The sequence below is a fragment of the Anarhichas minor genome, unplaced genomic scaffold (genome assembly GCF_050575085.1).
Source record: "Anarhichas minor isolate MPS153535 unplaced genomic scaffold, ASM5057508v1 ptg000003l, whole genome shotgun sequence".
NCBI lineage: Eukaryota > Metazoa > Chordata > Actinopteri > Perciformes > Anarhichadidae > Anarhichas > Anarhichas minor.
In genome coordinates this window covers 13,377,674-13,397,959 of record NW_027466449.1, presented here as the reverse complement: position 1 = coordinate 13,397,959, position 20,286 = coordinate 13,377,674, and the positions used below count along the sequence as shown (strand labels likewise).

The following is a 20,286-nucleotide window of genomic DNA, read 5'->3' as shown; positions in this document are numbered from 1 at the left end:
GATGGAGAAGGCTTTTAGCGGGTGATTGGCTGCAGTCTTTAAGAAAGGGGAGGGTTCATGGGTGGACGTGTCTTTGTGCCGTTGGCTGTGTTACAGTACTAAAAGTGTCTGAAGAAGACACTTGCTTGTGTTTTAAGGTAAATGTTTTATTGACTGTTCATTTGAGTTCCTTATTGATCTGTCCTGACTGATGTGTCTCTCGTTTCCACAGGAAGTCCAAATGTCAGGGAAGTAGAGCTCCTCTGAGATGCTTAGGTTACATCTCAATTTCTGCACAACCGGGAGATTTATTTCAGGGTGGCCAAAGAAAAAGCTGTGAACAGAGAGCGCACAAGGACAGGTACGACTACTGGTTTTACAAAATGCCTTTGGAGACTCTCCAACACCCAGTGAGACAACCGGCGAGGACCGCTGTAGCTGCTACACCCCCACGCTTGCGGCCCAAGGGGCCAGTGGGGCCGGACTTCTACCGGCAGTTCAAGACGGTGGCAGGCGGACCAAAGCAGAGTGCGGTGGAGAGGCTGGAAGCAGACAAGGCTAAATATGTCAAGAGTCAGGTGGCTCTTTCTAAACAGCAGCCGGTCAGGCCTCCTGAGGTGCGTACGCTTCTGCTGAACCCCGGCACCGCTCTGCGGCCCACCAGGAAGACCCCTACCCAGACGAAAAAAAAGCAGGAAGAAGTCCAGCTCGACTTGGAGCATCTGAGTAACCTGATCAATGGTGTAAATGATGGTGCCACCGCTAACTCAGAGGACAGTAAAGCTCTGGACGGTGCTGACACGTCGCACAGCTCCCCTTGCCCCACACCTGCAGGGGCACAACGGAAAAAGGAAAGGCCGTGTCCACCCCCTCGTCCGGACTGGTCCAGTCCAGCTAAGGTGAGATTAAAAGCCTCTGGACCTCCCAAGGAGGAGAGTCCCGGCTCTTCTGGGTTTCCAGCTGCCAGGACCGTACGAAGAGTGGACGTCATGCCTCAGGCCAGCCCCGTGAGGACGCCCCGCAGACCACCTCAGTTCATCCGGCAGCCCCTTCAGCCCATACCTTTACACTCAAAGTTTCCGCTCCGCCCGGCTACTTCACACCTGCGTCTCTTCCACACCCGGACAATACTACGTCCTTCCCCTCTGAAACCTGTTGTTGCTCTGTCTAAACCTGACTTTCCTCCCTCCTCTCCAGCTGGAACCCTCGTCCCTGCTCCACCTACCCCTAGCCTCCCTGTTTTCCCTCCTCCCTCCCCAGCGATTACCCGTTTGTCCTCCTCCAGCTCCAGGAAGCGTCCCTCTCTGATCCGGTCTAAGTCGGACATGAGTGACCGGTGCTCCCGAGCCGGGACAGACCTGGAGCGCTTCTTCAACCTGTGTGGGTTGGACCCTGCAGACCTCCAGTTGACTGGATCTAGCTCTGACATCGTGTCCATGGCCCGCTTCCGCAGCGTGAGCGCTCCAGGGTCCGAATGTGCGGGCTCTGGTGAGGAAGAGGAGGATGATGAGGATGCTTGCAACGCTGCAGAGCGTGTTCCCTACGGTGTTTCTGTCATTGAGCGCAATGCAAGAGTAATCAAATGGCTGTATGGAATCCGTCAGGTCAAAGACAATGCAAGTAAGAGCACAAATTTATAAGATGGTGGAAAATGTCTAAGATTTAGAAGAAGAAAAAAAAATGTCAAAATTGCATAACACAAGGAGTGATGAGATGTCATGATTAAACTGATGTGATGGAAACAATTTGTCTGCCAATCAATTAATTTCCCTTTTGTTCCCATGTTTTTGTTTTCTATTTTACAAAATTAGAAATGTTATGACATTTCTGTTATTGAAAAACAGAAGAGAAATTGAAAAACAGTTTTTTTTTTTTTTTGTGGGTCTCATAATGGGAAGTCAGAGTGTCATCTCTGGTCACGATCACGTAAATGAACAGCATTAAACACTAAATGATGGAAGCACCTTCTTTGGCGCTCTGTGACTTACTTTCAGAGAACCACAGAGTTTTAACCCAACAGTGACACATTTCTCCTGAGAGGGATCAGAGCACACACTCTCCTATAACTCCATAAAAACAAAGAGTCTAGGTCCATATTACAAGTCATTATAAAGGTATGGGATGTGTGAAATTGCTTTTGCTTTCTCTTTTGCTTGCTCCCTGAATTGTCAGGGAGAGGAGAACAGGATCAACAGGCTTCATGGACAGTTTCACTGCTGTTCCACAAGAGGTCAGAGCAGTCCTTACTGAGAGTGATAGTCCAATTAAAACCGTGGCCTTTATGCCTCAATCTCAGAAGTAGGAACTGCTACTTAGAAAATAGTGAAACTTCAATTTTTAAAATGAGTTTTGTTTAATTTTGCCCCTTGTCAAATTCTTAGAAAGAGATCCAAATGTTGCATTCAGGAACATCAAGGAGAGCAGAGTTTGTGTGATTCCAGTTAGCTGCATCGTACCTGTAGAACCAGTAGGAGGTATTTTGATTTTATCTTTAAAGGATATACATACATGGCATTTAAAACCTGCAGCCAAACTCCATTAAAAAAGTCTAACAAATAGCTAAAATTATGATCATTATTCCTCACTAATAAATCATGTTTTGTCAAGGAACAGACGCATAATAATCTTTGTTGTTGAGCCAGTTCATTCATTCTTATTGTCCGATACGAGCAGGTGGGCTGGATGACAGCGCCACACTTTCAAAGACGAAGGAGTCGCTCAACCAGATTTCAGTGTGAAACAAGTGGGACTTGAATACAGATGTGTGTGGGAGGAGAGAGCTACTGTAACTGTCGGTCTGCATGTGGAATTATTCGTATTCACTTCAAAGGATGAGTTGTCTTGATACTTTTGCGAATCAAGTACAGGCATTAAAGAGTCGGTTATTAAAACGGACCACAGATAGAAACTCATGCAGCGAAGGTCAGCAGAGGGTAAGTTTCCCAAATTAAATATCTTTAAATATCTTACCAAGTATCCTCTTGTTTTTTCCCTACTTTTGCATTCATATTCAAAATAGGCAAATAGACTTTGTAGGTGTCTTTTGTAATACTTCAGCTAACATTATTATTTCATGTATTGCTCTCTCAGATGTGACCTACAGATGATGGTGTTTTTAAATTCAACCATCTCAGCAATATGTTTTCTGGATTGATGCATTGTTAGAAGCAAAAGCCTGATTGGAGATTAAACCAAACGAAAAGCTAAATTTTCCATTGATGCTATTTTTCCTCTCAAAACTCTTCAAACAATAAAAGTTGAAAACCATTGACATTATTTACATCGGGTCATATAGACTTAAATCCACAACCCCTATTGTAATATTCTGCCATATTCCATACTTCATACTACAGAATATTCTTGTTTGGTTTGAAACACTGCGAACCAACCTGGTGTGTCTTCATAACGTAACTTCATACTGATTATAGAGACAAACGTTTTGTATGTCTGCAGCTTTTCACAATGTAACTGAACCGACACAAGAGAATAAACAAATTTCTCTTCAGAGGGAAAAAGATTGAGACTATTGTGAGCAGAAGAAATCTCAGTTAAAATCTGAATTTTAAACATTTTGCAACCCACGCTCTCGTTGTGTGACAAGAGTGTGAACAGAAAAACTGTGTATTCACAAAATGGCTAAATGTTTGAACTGATTTTTTAAAATTTTTAAATAGACAACAGAAATATTTCCCTCCACCTTCCTGTCTGTTCTTCACTCTGGTCTTCACAGGGGTCGGGGGGGATTCCTCTGGCCAGGAAGGTGTGTTATGCTGTGGGTGAGGTCCCTAATCAGATTACTACAGCTGCTTTAGATATTTCCCTGCAGATTTTTCTCCTGGATGTTGTGCAGGTACGAGTTAAAATTATCTGTATTCCTTACGATATATGTGCTTATCTTAATTTCAAAATAAAATACCTCAGTATTTCTACAGATGGAGGCCTCTTATGTCTCCATGATTCAATTCGTGAGTCGGGCCTGGGATGCTGTGACCGAACCTCTGGTTGGATATCTGGTGAGCTGCAGTAACTGGACGCCCATTGGAAAACTCACACCATGGTTGGTTGGCAGAGCCGCATGTTTAACACACTTCATATTGAATTAGGCTACGATTCATCTGCAGGCGCTGTACTCAACAGAGCCAACAATGTTCATCCCACAGGCTGATCCTCTCGACTCCGTTTGGCATCCTGTTCTATCTGCTGCTGTGGTTTGTGCCACATGGTTCAATGTCTCAGGGTCTCAGCGTGCTGTGGTTGCTCACAGCGGTCTGCCTGTTCGAGACCCTCATGAGTGTAAGTCAGTGTGTTACAGGCACTTATCGCTCAGTAACACTTGCACCACACTTGTATATTTCCATTTTATTCTATATTTATACGTCATTAAATCTCAGAGGGAATTTTTCTACCTTTGACTCCAGCTGCAGTTTTTAGTTGCTTTTCAAATTTAGATTTTACAATAAAAAAAGACATATAATAGCCTTATAAAGTACAATAAAAATGACAAAAAAGTGTCTAGTAGGGGCCTCTTGTCACAGGTTACAGATGAGTTGTTAGCAGTTCCACCAAAGAATGATTTTCCCTCTTAGCTTCTCAGATGGTTTTCAATAGTCCTATATTGTAAAAAAGTGAGATTCTCATAACGTTTCTTTTTTAGGTCTAAGTGCTATATAAATACTATGAAAGTATCAAAACGCTAAATCCATGGAGAACTGTTGAACCACTTATTTCCCCGCTGCTTGTACACATTTCTTAATCATCTATCCACCATCTTGTGCTTCGGGAAACTTCCTCCCTCTTCATCTTCCTCATGTCACCATGGTGACAGAATTTCCTACCAGTCTCATGACACTGTTGCTGCTTTGCTCCAAGCTGTGTCACCATGGCTACTGAGTTTCACACGCCTCATGTGCTGTCAGTTGGTATCATGTTGTCTTCTGATGTCCATTAACAGTGCTACAACGTTCCCTACCTCTCGCTCAACATGTTCCTAGGGGGAGATCACAGAGACAGGGACTCTGCCACGGCCTACAGTAAGAGTACCAATACTCATCTCAGATGCTTATTCCCAGGTCGAACAACATGTAGACCAGGATTGTAGACCTCAGATTCATCACAATACTGTACAAATTCAAGATACTTGTATTTCCCTTTTATGCAGCTTTATGATTGTACTCCACCACATTTCAGAAGCATTTCTGTAGCTTGAACTATACCCAACAGCATATAAAGTAGTTAAAAGCACATCCACAGCAGTTAAATGCAACATACACATCAATGCAGCAGTAATAGTAATCCAAAAACATAATATAAAAAACAGTGACATGAATAATTTACTGCAGAATGAGTACTTCTACTTTAGCAGTAATTTCTGCTGATGTTTTTACTTGAGTAAGGTCTTGAAAACAGGACTTGTAGTGGAATATTTTCCCTGTAGCCACTTTTAAGTAAAGGATCTGAATAGTTTACTGCTTCCACGACTGCACTTCTTGTCCCCTTCTCTGACCTTCTTTGGCAGGAATGTGTGTGAAGATGGTGGCCAGGCTGTTGGCTTCTGTAATGCAGGGTCAAGTTATAGCGGTGTACAACAAAGAAAAGCAAGAGAGCTGTGAACATCCGGGCCAGGCTCATGAAACAATACCCCAGAGCACATCTTCCCCAAAAACTGCATCACTTCAGGAAACGGTAGATGAAATGTGAAAATAAAAGTGGTCACATAACACTCATATTTCTGTAGCAGCCCAGCAGCATTGCATTGACATTGTACTCTCGTAGTCCCAGGAGTATCTTGTTACCCTGTAATCAGCACAACATAGGCCTTGTTGTGTATTCTCTGTGTACATGTGTTCCCTTTCTTTCATGTAAGGAGTTAGTCTAGAGTTAATGTTTCATGAGAAAATACAAACACTCTCGTATTTGTACATTGAATATAAAGCTGGAGCCAGTGACAATTAAGTTAGCGTATCCTAGCATAAAACTACGCTAACTAGCTCGCCTGGCTCTGCCCGTTGGTAAGAAATCCGCCATTTGCACCATTAACCACCACTCAATAATTAAGTACTAGTAGGTTGATTTTATCACCTACAAAAGTCAGGCTAGCTACCTTCCACCAGTTTTTATGCTAATAAGCTGGAGCCAGTCAAAATTTGTGTGAACTAGCATAAAAACAAGGTAGCTAGCCGGACTATGCCTGTTGGCAATAAAATCCACATTAGAGCAATATTAACCTCACTAATTAAGACATTATATTTTTCTTATTTATTTTTTTTTACAAAAAGGAGTTTGCTGATTCAGGCTAGCAGAGTCAGGCTAGCTGCTTTCCCATTTCTTTGCTAATAAGCTAACCGTCTCGAGCACGTGCTTCATATTTAACGTTAATGAACGGATGAGTGGCAGGAATCTTATCATCTAGGTCAGCTAAATCTCGGCAAAAGGGAACACTGTGCATATTTAAGGTTTATCATCTTTAAACTGTTGATAATAATGCTATAAAACAATTCTTAAAAGTGGAATAACTGGTCCTTGTCATGATCCTAAGGCAAAGTAATAACGGAATAACACACATTTTAAGCAGTAAGTTTAGGTGTGTTTGTATGCCTCAAGGGGGGTTGTTTATTTGCAGCATAATATTGTGCTTTATTCATATTTAATTGTTTCATTTGTGCATTTTGCTCCCCAGCAAAAGGCTTTCCTAACCTCAGCTCTGATCATCGGTGGCTTGTTTTTCCTCAGCAGCCTGGTTCTCTTCCTGGGGGTGACGGAGCAGCGGGGTGAGTCATTCAATGTTTAATGCTCAAATACTGAATATATACATTTATATATATTTATATATAGATAGTAATTGATCAATTTAGATATATAGATACATAGGAACAAGGAAGAAATGTCCATAGAAGCAATGGCTAAAGGAGACGAAGACAAATCCAGGAATTGGAGGAGAAACTAAGACTGGTCATAAAACAAGAAAAAAATGATACTGCAAATCAAATAAATCCTTACAATGTTGTTTAAAGGTCGGCAGTTTTATTGAAAATGAAAATAATCAAATATTTCTTCTTGATTTTTTTTATCATTCCATTACTCTGCTAAATGTTGTTATGAAAAAAACGATTTTTAATGTTGTTTACATTCTAGGTAACACCAATGACAAAGAAACCACACATGAATTTTCGAATGAAATGTATATAAAAAATAAAAAATACATTAAGCTCAACATTTTGTGGATTCATTAAGTTTAGAAGTTAGTTAATACGTTTTTGGTATGCGAGGAGGAATACATTTCAGCAGATCTGTACTTTTCCACCCTTTCTGAAGAATGACCCACATACACATTACAATACAAAGCAAATGAGAACATTGTATCCCCTATACTCGCCTTTCCTTGACATATCGTTGTGTTTTTTTTTTGCAGCCCCTCTCTGCTGTGATGACAAAGTACGACCGTCCTATTTGACCTCGCTGAAGATGATGATATGTCACATTCCTTACCAACGACTGGTGCTTGGCTTTGTGTTCATTACACTTGCTTTTCAGGTGCAGTTTGAGCTCATGGTGGCTGTGTTGCATACCTCGGCTCTGATGAAAATAAGCTAATAAGATGAGATGTATTTTTAAAAGGCATGCATGTATTTAATGGTTTGAAGAAGAGGAATGGTTAAACCATAATTATCATTTTTCTTTTGTATTTCATGTCCCTTATCTCTTTTATCTCAGATGTCCCTGGGTAATTTTGCACTTTTCTGCAGCCATGCAGCTGGGCAGGGAACCCAGTTCCAGCACCTCCTGCTGGTTCTGCTGGTAAAATAATAATAACTAACTGGAATCACACACTTTGCTCACCAAGATGTTTATATATAAGCACTAACTGAACTATTTCAAAAGCCTTCTAACGATTTACAAGACGAGAGTCATTTTAAGTTTCAAATGAAAAGGTCTCAATATTTTTGCAGGCGTCTGCCTCAGTAGCAGTCCCTCTGTGGCAAACAGTTCTTCTGAGAATAGGAAAGAAGCCCACACTTTACATCGGACTATCAGTAAGGAATCACACATATCCCTGTATAATAATCTGTATGATGAGAGTCATTTTCCACACCTTCAATCTCTTCCGTTCTGTAAAGCCTGTTCATGTCTCTCTCAGCTCTTCATCCCAGCAGTTATTATAGTTGCCTCTGTTCCCAGTAACCTGCCAGTCTTCATGATTATGTGCGTTCTGATGGGATTCAGTGTGGCAACCATGTTCTTGCTACCCTGGTGAGTCAGCGCCCAGCGAGGACACACAGTTCTAAAACCTTTCCAAGACTTCCTGTCAGATCTAATCAGTATCAGAACTGAATGTTGTGCACATGAATCATTCACAACGCCTCTACCTGACCCTGGCTGCTAATGCATATTCTAGCAATGATCAGTTTTTGTTGACTGGGCAGTTCTCCTCCCCTAAAATTGACATGGTGGTTTTGATATGACATCTGGCAGCTTGTTCTGTATCAGGTCTATGCTCCCAGATGTGGTGGACGACTTTGCTGTGAGACACCCCTCCTGCAAAGACCTGGAGCCCATGTTTTTCACTTGTTATGCCTTCTGCAGTAAGCTGGCGGAGGGCCTGTCTGTTGGCATCTCAACGATGACATTACAGTGAGTCAATCTTCCGGCCACTCACTTTATGTGTTATGTACGCCTGTTGGACTATCACATTTGGTTTTCTCCTCGTCTGCAGGTTTGTGGGCTACAGAGCCGGTGCCTGTAAACATGGGGACGGAGTGGTGACGGCTCTGATTGTGCTGTTCTCACCGGTTCCCATCGCACTTTTGCTGATAGGGATGGTCTTTTTTCACTCCTACCCGATCAATGAGAGGCGATGTTTGCAGCATCAGGAACAACTGACCACAATTCAGTAAGTGGCTTTTTGGGTGAATTATCCTCTCAAAAGAGGAAGCCACAAATGACTCCTGACATGTCATCTTTAAAGTGGCTATAATAGATATTTTCATAATAACAACGTATTAAATGACAATGAGAAAGGGCTCACTCATAGTGATGAACCTACAGAGTATTATCACCCGAATCTACAGCTCCCCTCCTCGGCTTTATGAAGCTTAAAGTGAGTTTCAACTTATTATTTAGCTTTCCGACCCACAGCTTCACTGTTTGCTCTCACTGCTCTCGTCGTTTTCAGCCGCAGCAGGCAGCTGTTTTCACTGAAAAAGCTCTGAAAACTTCGTCGAGCATTTAGCAACAGCTGTAAAGACCAAATCAGAGATTAAGAAAAACAAATATCTGACTTACATTCATCAGGGGGACAGAAACGCGTCTCTAAATGAATGATAATGTTGCTCCATAATTGCTGGATGTGTAAATAAGCAACTGTTTGCTAATAAGTTCACCATATCAACGTAGAAAGTGACGATGCGTCATGTTGTGTTCACAACTTGTTTTTGCTGCTCCCAACAGGCCAAAGAAATATTTCATAGCAGTTAGTTTAAGTTCACAGTCAGGGGTCTGGCTTTCAAATAGCCGGCCTGTTATATCAAGCTGGGAAGTTACTTTCCAGAGTTTGGAATCTTTGGTTTGTTTGCATATGTTAGCATTGCTACTGCATTTCAAGTCAATATAGATTAAAAAGTAATTTTGGGTGATATGCTTGTTCATTTTCTAGCCGAGAGTTAGATGAGAAGATTGATGCTAACTGGCGCTAACTGAATGTTCAGTCAGCTGCCTGTTAGCTTAGCTTAGCATAAAGACCGGAAACAGGTTGAAACAGCTCTTGCAAAAATATGCCTTCAGCAACTCAAAGCGGTTAAATGTGTTTTTATTAAATAGCTACAGAATAAGTTCAACTATACTTATTAACTGTTGGTCTTTTGTGATTTGGCAGTATATGCAAAGACTGTTATCACTCTTTCCTGATTAATAGTATAGATCTCATTGAAATTCACATTTCTCTGAAAAACTTCTGAAAAAAAGCTAATACCAATTTATAGTAATATACATACATACATGTTTTGATTCTATGGTCGTTATAGTCATTATTTTTTTTTGTTTTTATTCTTCATCTAGCCCAGAAGATACGTCACCGTCATCGGACCCGAGAGAAAACGCAGAGCAGCCGTCAATTCTGCATCCCCATGCTAGTGCGACATCAACTTCACATGATAACATAAAGACCAACATGTTGTACAAGTCAAATTCCTCACCCGGTTGTTACAATCGTGATAGAATATGCTCAGTTAAGCCGTGTGTCCATTCAGATGTATCAAAGAGCCCCTCTAGAGAATACAGAAGGCCTAAATCGGTTGTCCAGCCAAATGTAAATCCTCAGTGTCATAAGCAGAGACTCAACTCACTCCAGCACTCAGGAGAAGATAAATTGGGGAGAAATGTTCCTGAGAGTGATCCTGTGCCTTCCTCTAGCAGGTCAAATGTGAGATCCAAAAAGACATGGGTATAGATAGTGTAAGAGAGGTGCAAAGGTTTCATAAAGGTGGCATTTATGGCAGCATGACTCTCCTTTTATTCCCATATATTTTGTGAAATCTGCTGGATTGAAAGGAATATTTCTTTATGCCAGAAATCACAACATGTTTTACCAATCCATAATTCTACGTGCATGTAGTGTGAGGTTCATATTAACCTCATCTGAATGGACATTTGCCTTTTCTGGATCACGCAATCTGAAAATGAACAGCTCCGTAATAGTATCATAACAACTTGTCCTGGATTGTATTGAGGGCTACATTTTTAATACTGATTTGTAAAGAAATACTCAAGTGAATGTGGTGAAAAAAATACTGATTGGGCTTTTAAATTAAAATTGTTATTGTGTTCTTGCTGTCATCAAAAGTCCCGTAAATCATGTCCTTGAATATTATATGTCTTGACAGCGTTCCTCTATCAATTGTTCTGCTTAATTTCATTTTATTGTTTGTTTCTACAGTGCTGTCTAAAAAGTTTTTTATTTTTGAAAAGGAGGCATTTGCTGTCCTTGAGATTAAAATTGACTTTTTTGGAAATTATAGTAGCGTATAAATTGTAAGTAAACTACTCTTGTTGTCAATGTTTGCAACACATGCTTGTTATAAATATTTGTTAACACTATGCTTGGAAATCATTCACACAGTTGTCAGTTATTCAAATCTCTGAACTTCTGGTGACATGTATACAATGGAGGGGAAGGTTGGTGTGGCCCTGTCTGTCTATTCTGAGATGTATATGTCACATAGACACTAGCATAACACATATTATAATACAATAAAAAGTTATTTTGTGGGAGTAAATCGATCGGGTGGACAGGGATTGTTGCTGTGAGTTTATGCTTTTATTGCCTTGCCCGTTACCTGTTTGGGTTTGGTTGCCAATTAAGATATATTTCATTATAAAAAGAATGCCTCCTTGATGAATTGTTGCCCACCCGCACGTCAACAGGACGCCCCCTGTCTCCTGCTTCCGCTCGTACTGTAGGGTGGTCAAGAGGAAGGATACCCGAAGAGCCAAGATGGGAGTAGACATTGAGACCATAACTCCGGGCGATGGTGGGGATAATGTGCCTCATTTAACGACTTAAATACGGATACAGTCACGGTGTGTACGGTCCATTGTTAAAAACTCTCTCTTTTATTTTCCCATATTTTCAGGACGGACATTTCCGAAGAAGGGGCAGCGCGTCGTGGTGCACTATGTCGGTGAGTATGGAGGCTGGACTACTACTGAATGGAGCTTAACAATCTGGACGCTTACATTAATGTTTTTGGGGTGTTTTTTAGCTAACGTGCAGCTACATGCAGCCCGTAAACACGAGCTTTAAGCGGTGTGAAAGCCTGTTGTTTGCGTGATTTGTTTCAGTTAACGCTAGCTAACTGGTTGCATATTGCTGCTTGTGCTGGCTAGCATCGCAGCTAACGTTCAATGCCATGTTTAGCGTAACAAATTGCTTGTTGTGTCTGTTTGGCTAACGCTAGCTAAGGTGGTGCCACAGCCGGACATTTGCTCGCCGACTTGTGTCATTTATTGAACAATTCAAACGTTTGGACTGTTGGTATCAGTGGCATTAAGAAGGACGGAGCTCTTGTCGAGCTAACGGTACCGTAGCTGCTGTCAGCCCACTAACGTAAGCTAACCGCCGGCCGGCCGGCCCCATGATGCTAGTCGGCTAACGGTAGCTCGTAGCTCTGTAACTGTTATGAGGCTAAAGACTTATCAACAACCCCAACTGATACATCGATACATATATATATTCATGGTTTTTATCAGGCACACTGGCAGACGGGAAAGTGTTTGATTCTTCGCGGTCCCGGGGGAAGCCGTTCAAATTCAAGATTGGACACCAGGAGGTTATTCGTGGTTGGGAAGAAGGAGTAGCGCAGGTGAGGAGCTTGTTTTAATTAAACTCTCTTAACGTGAATAGTGGATATTTAGCGTTATATACTCTTCATCATATGTGTGGTACTTAAGTTAATGGCAGCAGTAGTATACTTGCACAAAGTCTCTATACATTATACTGTGAATGTGTGCACAATCCTTGGAAAATATTGTTGCACAATCTTGCACAAAGCTGTTGAGCTCTTAATTTTTAAACAGATCTGTTGTTCATATTTTTATCGTCATTGTTTAAATTATATTTATGCTTCTTGACTGTTTGCAGTACTTGCTTTTATCTTGTATTATCTACTCGCCTATTCACTGTAGGCCCGTGTAAAAACCTACTATGCAATAAACAACTATATTGCTGTTTTACACTTTTTTTCCTCGTGTTTTTTTTATTTCCAATTCATGGGATGTCCAATTTTAAGAATGGATTTTGTGTTTTTTGCAGTTGAACTCTAATAAGTACCTCTTCCATCTCCTCCACAGATGAGTGTAGGTCAGCGTGCAAAGCTGATTTGCTCACCAGACTTTGCCTACGGCAGCAAAGGGCACCCAGGGATCATCCCACCAAACGCCACTCTCACCTTCGACGTGGAGCTCATCAGTCTGGAAGCCTGAAACTTGTGCACTCACTTTGCTAAATTCCACTCAAATTTTCAGGGTGAGAATCTGTTTTATTTATTTTTTTAATCATTTGAACAATCACACTGATTGTGTTCATCATATTCTGGGTGGATGGGGGTAATTATGTAGCTTTTAAAGTATCAAGTGTGCGTGATGAATGCCTTTTTTTCAGCACCACGCTTACATTTATTGTATACACATGTACAGTGACTATACATTTAGCCGTTGTAAGTGAGATCAATGTTTACAGATTGAATAGTATGCATAGTCTTCATATCCTGTAATCCTCTCCTTCCTGACCACAGCACTAACGCCCCTTTTTTCCATTTCACTGCAGGTCGACTCCTATCTTGGGAAGATGGAGGAAAAATGATAACTGATGATTCCTGCTCTTGAACCCTGCATAGGACCTATGTCTATATCTTCACTAGTTCACTCTCCTTTACATTTAGATACAATTTGTGTTTCGTCACTTGCTTTAAAACGTTATCCTCTATGCTATTCTATAGGTTCCATACTGTAATAAGTCATAGGCCATCTCATCCCATGTTTTATTTTGTCATATTCTGCTATGTATTTTTTTTTGGTGATTTGTTTTTTATTTCTCCTAAAACATTTTTACAAATTGTGTCTGCCATCAGGACCAGGTTTTAGATAAGTGTCATAAGTATTGAATCAATCTCATTCCTGTGGCTCTGTGGCCTTTACACTAAAATCGTATTGATTGCGGGTAATTAATTGTCTTGGATAAGAATAAATAGTTTGACACAATGCTATTTCTATGAATTACCTTTTGTGATACTTGTTATTGGGTTAAATTTAAAGTGTGGAATACATTGCAACCAGGGATTCATGAATCAAGCACATTACAGCCATGAGCAGCCTACAGGTCTCTGCAGAGGGAGGAGCGTCTTTGTCTGCAGCATCAATTCTTAATTTATAAGAGTGAAATGACTATTGCTGAAACACTCTCAACTGGACGTCTTTGGGCTTGTGGACTGCAAAACATCTGGGGAAACATTTTTATTTTGCCAAAACAAAAATATTTGGTCTTTGGTAAAAGGTTTCTAAACTTGCATGGTAAGTTCCACAGTTGTACATCTTGGGGTTTGTGATTCTTTGTTTGAAGGAGTTATGTGTAAGCTGTGGATGTTGTAAAAGGTCTGTTCCGTACTCTAAAAACATTAAAAGAGTAATTTTAACAAATGCTGCTATTTTCCTTCCCTTTTGAATGATTGTATCTCACTGTTAAGATCTACTAATCATAGTATTACCTTTTTAAAATGGGTTATATCATTTATGAATTCATATTTAATGGTATTGCAAAACACTACACGCTATAATGAAAGAAAACAGAGAAGCATATTTTATTTTCCAAGAAGAGGAAATACCCAGGGTATTTTGCAATATTCTGTGCAATAGTACAATTCAGTATTTAATTTGCATGTACAGTACAAGCTGATGGAAGGTCTAGTTTCACATGGAGAAGGATAAGTGAAATATCGAGCAATTTTTAATATGAAGGAAATGTAGTTGCTCTGGAGCCGAAGTCAAACAAATTGAAAATAAGTAAAAAGTTCCAACATTGCAATATGCGTCCCTCCAAACAGATATATTACACTTTATTTTCCATTGAAGTTTAAATTTGTAGCTATTCCTCCGTCTTAAGCTGAATTATTGATTGAACAATCAACAAAACCTTATTGGACAGATCCCTGAAAGCTAAAACATTGCTCTTTCTGCAGAGTAAGGCTGAAATCGGTAACCATACACACTGCACGTCGTAGTTTATAGTTACAATTGAGCCATTTCAGTCGACACACAAAAGGGCCACTTGTAAGATGAGTATACAATGATACACACAGTACATCATTATTATAAACTGCTAAACAGTGCTGTGGGAGCAACCTACACTGATGCAAAGTGTTAATGTTTGCTTGCAGCTGTGCAAAGATCATGTAAAATTAGAAAATATATCACTGTATCAAAAACAGTTCTCTCTTCTCAAAGTCCGTAAACAAAAATGCTCATCCAAGTCCTTCATTCATTTAGCTGCGTGGATCACCATCTACTGTATGTGCTGCCTATTCCCTAAAGCTTTTATAGAAATATGTGATTGTAGATACACAACCAGATTAAAGTCCGTCCTGCTGAAAAGCTATGAGCACAGTGCTTTGTTTGCCGTTTTCTCCTACTTTGTATATTTAGTTTGTAAACTGCAGATTTTTGTTATTTTTAATTTCAGGTTCATTATTTTAGCAAAGAAAAAATATTAATTAGTTAATGTTGAGGATGAACGTCCCATCAGGATCAAATAAATAGTTTTAAACTCCATTGTGTTGTTTATTGGCAAAACATATCAGTGATTTGTCTGTTCTGCACCTCAGAACCAGATTAGATGCACACGCTTTCCAAAAGGGAAACGTCCCGGCAGCTTTCAACCACATTCAATATTTTCGTGGGTGGAAATGACTTTGCTGCTTTCACTCACTGTGCTCTGTAAATCTATTAACTGCTCCTGTCAGGTAAACACTGACTGTCATGTATTTCATGACTGCGACTCTCCCATTTAACAATGTTTAAAAATGTGATGATGAAAATAGAGGAGCATTCAACAGACTATTTTTCTTCTGCTCATTTTCATAAGACGAAGTGCATATCTTTGCCCAGAAGGTATCATCTAAATCCAGATACAGGCTTTTTAATTCAAGCAAGGGAACCCAACCAAACTGGGTTACATGCAGATTCCAATAAAGAGAACACCACTTAAACCTCAGGCAGTAGCAGTAAGTATATTTGAGTAATGAAATAATGTACGACTAATCATTTGTTCTCTAAGGCAAGGCATGACCACGAAATCACGAGGACGGTATGTAAAACCTAGAAATCTTATAAGAGGAGATGTCCAACAAACTGCAATGAGCAAATCGTAATGAAGTCAGCATTGCAGAGGTTGGGAGTTGTCTTCCTAATGTCTCAGATTGCTGTTGTCCCATTCATGCTGGTCGGCCTGCGTCCCCTGCCTGCACCCCTGCGGCGAAGTGAGTGGAGGGCCACAGCACAGCAACCTCTCAGCAGGGAGCCAATATGATACACCGGCAGGACTTCCCGCGACGCCCCTCGACACAGCCACGCCATGGTCGGGACTACTGGCATCGCCAAAGCCAACAGATCCACGAGGAAGTAGGGGCTCCAGTGGCAGAGCTGAGGAGAATACCCGTCTTCATTCGCACCTTCGGTTCCGTCCCCATCGTCCTCCTCTATCTCCACCACTGTAGCATCCCGCCTCTCTGGGAGAGGAGCTGAAGGGGGGGGCTGGCAGGTGTGGGGCTCTACTGGCATCTTTGTTACCTCCTCTGGTTTGTCGGCTGGTAGCGGCTCTACGCTGTATGAACGCTCAGGAGGGAGCCCGGCAGGTAAAGACGATGGAAACAGATGTGGTTCTGAGGGGGTGACGTCTGCTGTGGCTAAAGAAATGATACTCAGCTCTTCGATGCCGCTTTCCTCACACAGCCAGGTCATGGTTGGGCTGCAGGCCTGGGAGCGCACCTCTGGTTTCTTCTCCACTGCAGGAGAGGGAGTAGGGATAGGATCACTGGCACGGGCAGCAGCAGTTTCCGCTGCAACCGGGGCCTCCTCCTGAGGTAAATGCAGGAACAAGTGGTGATGAGGGAGGTAGGTGTGGCCACTGCACTTGCAGCTGCTGCTGCCACTGAGGGCGTGGCAGGAGTGTGACATTGGCAACACCGCCCCCCCGCTGCACAGCCTTTCGTAGGTGGAAGCGCGTGGCACAGCCGGGGGGCCTCGCATGTGGCCCTGCGGAGGCAGCTGCTCCGACAGGAGGGCCGCCTCCAGGAGCAGGTGGGTTTGTCCTGCTGGGCGAGACGCTCTGCTTGACTCGGGAGCGTTCGGGCTATGCTCCAGATGCAGGGCCTCGCTGCTCAGTCGGGTGCGGGTGGCGCTGCGACTTAAAGTGCTTGCTGGGGAACAGCCACAGGAGCGAGACTTGCCCCCTTGCCGAGCTGCCTGCAGCCCCGAGTAAGGCTTGTAGTCATGGGGGTTTTGTTCGCGGACGCTCAGGTTGGACTTCACTGTATCCACCACCTCCTGAAGGTGTTGGATCTCCTTGCGGGCCTCTTTCAGCACCAACTGGGCCTCCACGCGGTGGCATTCCTCCTCTATCCAGTCCTCCTGCATCCTGTACAGTTGGGACCTCAACCCATCTATTTCACAGTCTCTGATAAAGAGCAAGGGACAAGTGAACAGCAGAGTTATTTCTCTTTTAAAGAAACAAACCAAGGTGGTTAGCGAACAGGAACCCTAAAAGGTTTTTGAAGGAGAAAAAAAACTGACCTGTGTTGTAGTCTTTCCACATTGTCCCTCAGCCTGGCTCGCAGATGTCGTATACACACCTCCTTCTGCTGCAGAGGGGTAAGGTACTGCTCCGGGGTCGGGGGCCTGATCCCATGGTTGTCATTGCAAGCTGTGTGCTTTGCATGTCGCCTGAATCAACACAGCATAAAAAAAAGAGGAAATAAACGTAAAGTTCTTTGCCTAATCACGTGTGAGAACAGTAAATTGTGAGTCCGGTTGACAACAAACAAGTGGTAGCGAATTATGAAAAGCTAGGAACATATTCACCCTCGTGCAAATCAAACTGCTGTTGAATATGACCCTAGAGGCATATTATCATACAAGATATAGTACAAGGAGAGTTGTATGATTGATAACATACCTGGGTGTGCTAGGATATGTCCGAGCCGTGGGGCTGCCCTCTGCTGCCCTAACCCGACCGGGGTAGGTGTGAATACTGGATGTATCAGTGTGGGAATATCGCCCGCAGCCGCCACCAGTGCCAACGGAGCGCCTTGGAGGGAGAGACCACATGATATTCTTTTACAATACAGTGGGAAGTAAAAAAACAACAAATATGTCTTGCATCACTCTGAAACCGAAGGTGCAAACAGTACCTGCGCTGACCTGAGGAGGGCTTTCGACTCGGAGTGAGCGACATTGACATGCTAGGGACCTCCAACCGCTCCACTGCTGCCTCTAGAGAGGGACGCTGGGAGCCCTCACAGCTGGACCGTAACAAAAACACATCAGAGGCAAAACCTGCAAATCAGCTAACAGTAATCTAAATCACAAATATTCCTTGTAGCATACTGCGTTGTGGCCATTATGTGCTTCTTCACTGCAAGTCAATGACAATAATGTAACCCTAACCCTAATTAAAATAGTGTACGCCAGCAGCAAATAAAGCCTCCTTTCTGTGCTGACACAAAGGGGAACAGTGAGTTCACTGTCAGCTGCCTCTCTCCGAGCTGTGTCCTGCAGAGCTGCACATAAACGTGATGAACCGTCACATTAACTGATGTCAAAGGGCAACAAAGTACATCTGACATTTGGTGACAACACTACAGGAGTTTAAAGGGTCCCTACATAAAAAAATCACCCTATCACATAAAAGCAGTGCCGTAGCAAGCATTTCAGAAAATCTAAAATATTTAGATTTACTTACTTGGATCTTTCATGTTAAATGTATTCTGTAAACTGTTTAATTATATTATCTGTAATTTATTCCCTGATACATGAAGGTATCTGTCTTGTACAGCTGGGTATCGAAAGACTTAAGTATTGAATGCGCTGGCTGGAGTTTTAGGCGTATTTACTTATTATTTGATCAGATTTTTCCTATTCCAATTTTGTCTATCTTTAGACCGTTTGATTTTGGTGAATCTTATTCTGTTAAACTCTGCTGCAATGAGCAGTTTGACATTTATTGTTAAATGAATAAAAGGGTCAAAACAGCTTTATATATTTCCAAAGTTTGTTATCCCGGCACTAATATCTGTACCCAACCCTAGTCCTATTTGTTTAGATTTGGTGCTGTAAAAACTGTAGCTGTAGATTGACACAGAGGACATGACCTCATTGGTAGCTCCGCCCCCTGTTTATATATAAAAGTAATCAGGTAGCTTTGGGTGGTAGCTCACCACCCCAATTGTGGAAAAGTACATTTCTATCTAAAAGAAAAAATGAAAGATGAGGACAACATATTCTCATCCTTCTTGAAAAGTGCCTGACTTCAACCTGCTGATCTTTAGGCCTGAAATAACCTGCTTATGGATAAATCTCTATAGTGGCTGCACACACAGCATATACTGATGAAAAGTCAAAACGAAACACACGCATATTAATTCATTTTTGTCCTATATTTAAATTCTAGGACGACGAGACAGGACATCTCACCTCCCTCCCTTCTGTCTGCGCAACAAGTGGCCAGTACGTTATTGGTGAGAAATACGCAATCATCTTACGTAAGTGTGAGTATCGGTGTTATGTGGAGGCGAGCAGCACACATGCAGCATGATGGAACTACTTAAAGCAGCATTCAGACGTGGAGATGAGATAGTCAGCTGATGGTTCCACAATGCTTCGGGATAAATAGGGATGTGTCCTTGAATAATAATTGTGGCATTAAATTGCAGGATTTTGTTTCCTCCCCACATCTGTCGCCTATACTGTAAAGCATTAGATAAGCAGGCAGGTCTGGTGTGATTACTTTTTTTTTCATTATAAGCTGAAAAAGTCAGCTGACTACAAAGGAGTCTCTGAACAGGACATCGAACAACCCAGCAGGTACTTTCCATAAAAGAAAACGCAGCTTCTGATAGAAACAGTTAAGACATTAAGTCCCAGCTGTGTGTGTCCTGAATACGGCCATTTAACAGGGACCTATATACTCTGAATCTCAAAGGTTCTGGATAGCTGTGCACGCGCACAAAACACCGACACAGCTGATTTTTTTTCCAACAGACCTTCATCAGACAATACCATTTCGCCAGGTGGAAGTTGCGCATCGCAGAGAAGCCTCGGTTCCCGCCACACTTGATGGTCGATGATGAAGAGTCCCCGGTGGCAACAGGAAGAAAAGATGCTGCTGATGCTGACGCGAGTCCATCCTGCAGCCATGAAGCCCGGAGACGAAATGAGGCGACTGCGTCTGCTGCATCGGTGCTTCTTAAAGTGACAGCAGGGGGATAACGTACGCTTCATTGGGCACGACTCCACCGCACGTTAGTGCGTGCTGGCCGATGGGAAGATATACTGACCGACAGGTGAATCGTAATTTAGAAAGCCCATTCATTTATAAACTCTGACTGGAGAATAGGGCTGGACTGGTACACGTACCACACCTCAGATGATGGATGACTGTGCAGAGGAGCAGTCAGACTAATGCAAGCCACAGTTGAAGTGAACTTTGTTCCTTAAAGAAAAATACATTAAAACAACATCCATTCATTCATGTGTTTATTTTAATACAAT

The 20,286-nt window shown here is 42.1% G+C and overlaps 4 protein-coding genes across 4 annotated transcripts; 3 read left to right on the top strand and 1 right to left on the bottom strand.

Annotated features, from left to right (window-relative positions):
* Positions 1-362: 362 nt before the first annotated feature.
* On the top strand, positions 363-1,641 carry fam110a (family with sequence similarity 110 member A). The gene has a single exon (XM_076091995.1). The coding sequence runs from the start codon at positions 363-365 to the stop codon at positions 1,617-1,619; it is 1,257 nt and encodes a 418-aa protein (XP_075948110.1). The 3' UTR covers positions 1,620-1,641.
* Positions 1,642-2,179: 538 nt separating this feature from the next.
* On the top strand, positions 2,180-8,870 carry mfsd2al2 (major facilitator superfamily domain containing 2a-like 2). The gene is made up of 13 exons (XM_076102723.1): positions 2,180-2,209; positions 3,710-3,829; positions 3,912-4,036; positions 4,140-4,272; positions 4,931-5,009; positions 5,495-5,661; positions 6,656-6,746; positions 7,388-7,509; positions 7,690-7,773; positions 7,926-8,009; positions 8,114-8,226; positions 8,464-8,607; positions 8,690-8,870. Exons 1-13 carry the CDS (start codon positions 2,180-2,182, stop codon positions 8,868-8,870), a joined length of 1,473 nt encoding a protein of 490 aa, XP_075958838.1.
* Positions 8,871-11,399: 2,529 nt separating this feature from the next.
* On the top strand, positions 11,400-14,163 carry fkbp1aa (FKBP prolyl isomerase 1Aa). The gene is made up of 5 exons (XM_076098904.1): positions 11,400-11,501; positions 11,604-11,651; positions 12,220-12,332; positions 12,820-12,994; positions 13,295-14,163. The coding sequence occupies exons 1-4, from the start codon at positions 11,465-11,467 to the stop codon at positions 12,949-12,951; spliced, it is 330 nt and encodes a 109-aa protein (XP_075955019.1). The 5' UTR covers positions 11,400-11,464; the 3' UTR covers positions 12,952-12,994; positions 13,295-14,163.
* Positions 14,164-15,933: 1,770 nt separating this feature from the next.
* snpha (syntaphilin a) lies at positions 15,934-17,971 on the bottom strand. Its single transcript, XM_076092463.1, has 4 exons — positions 17,928-17,971; positions 17,693-17,824; positions 17,311-17,460; positions 15,934-17,194 (listed from the first exon to the last, which is right to left on the bottom strand). The coding sequence occupies exons 1-4, from the start codon at positions 17,969-17,971 to the stop codon at positions 15,934-15,936; spliced, it is 1,587 nt and encodes a 528-aa protein (XP_075948578.1).
* Between the last annotated feature and the right edge of the window lie 2,315 nt (positions 17,972-20,286).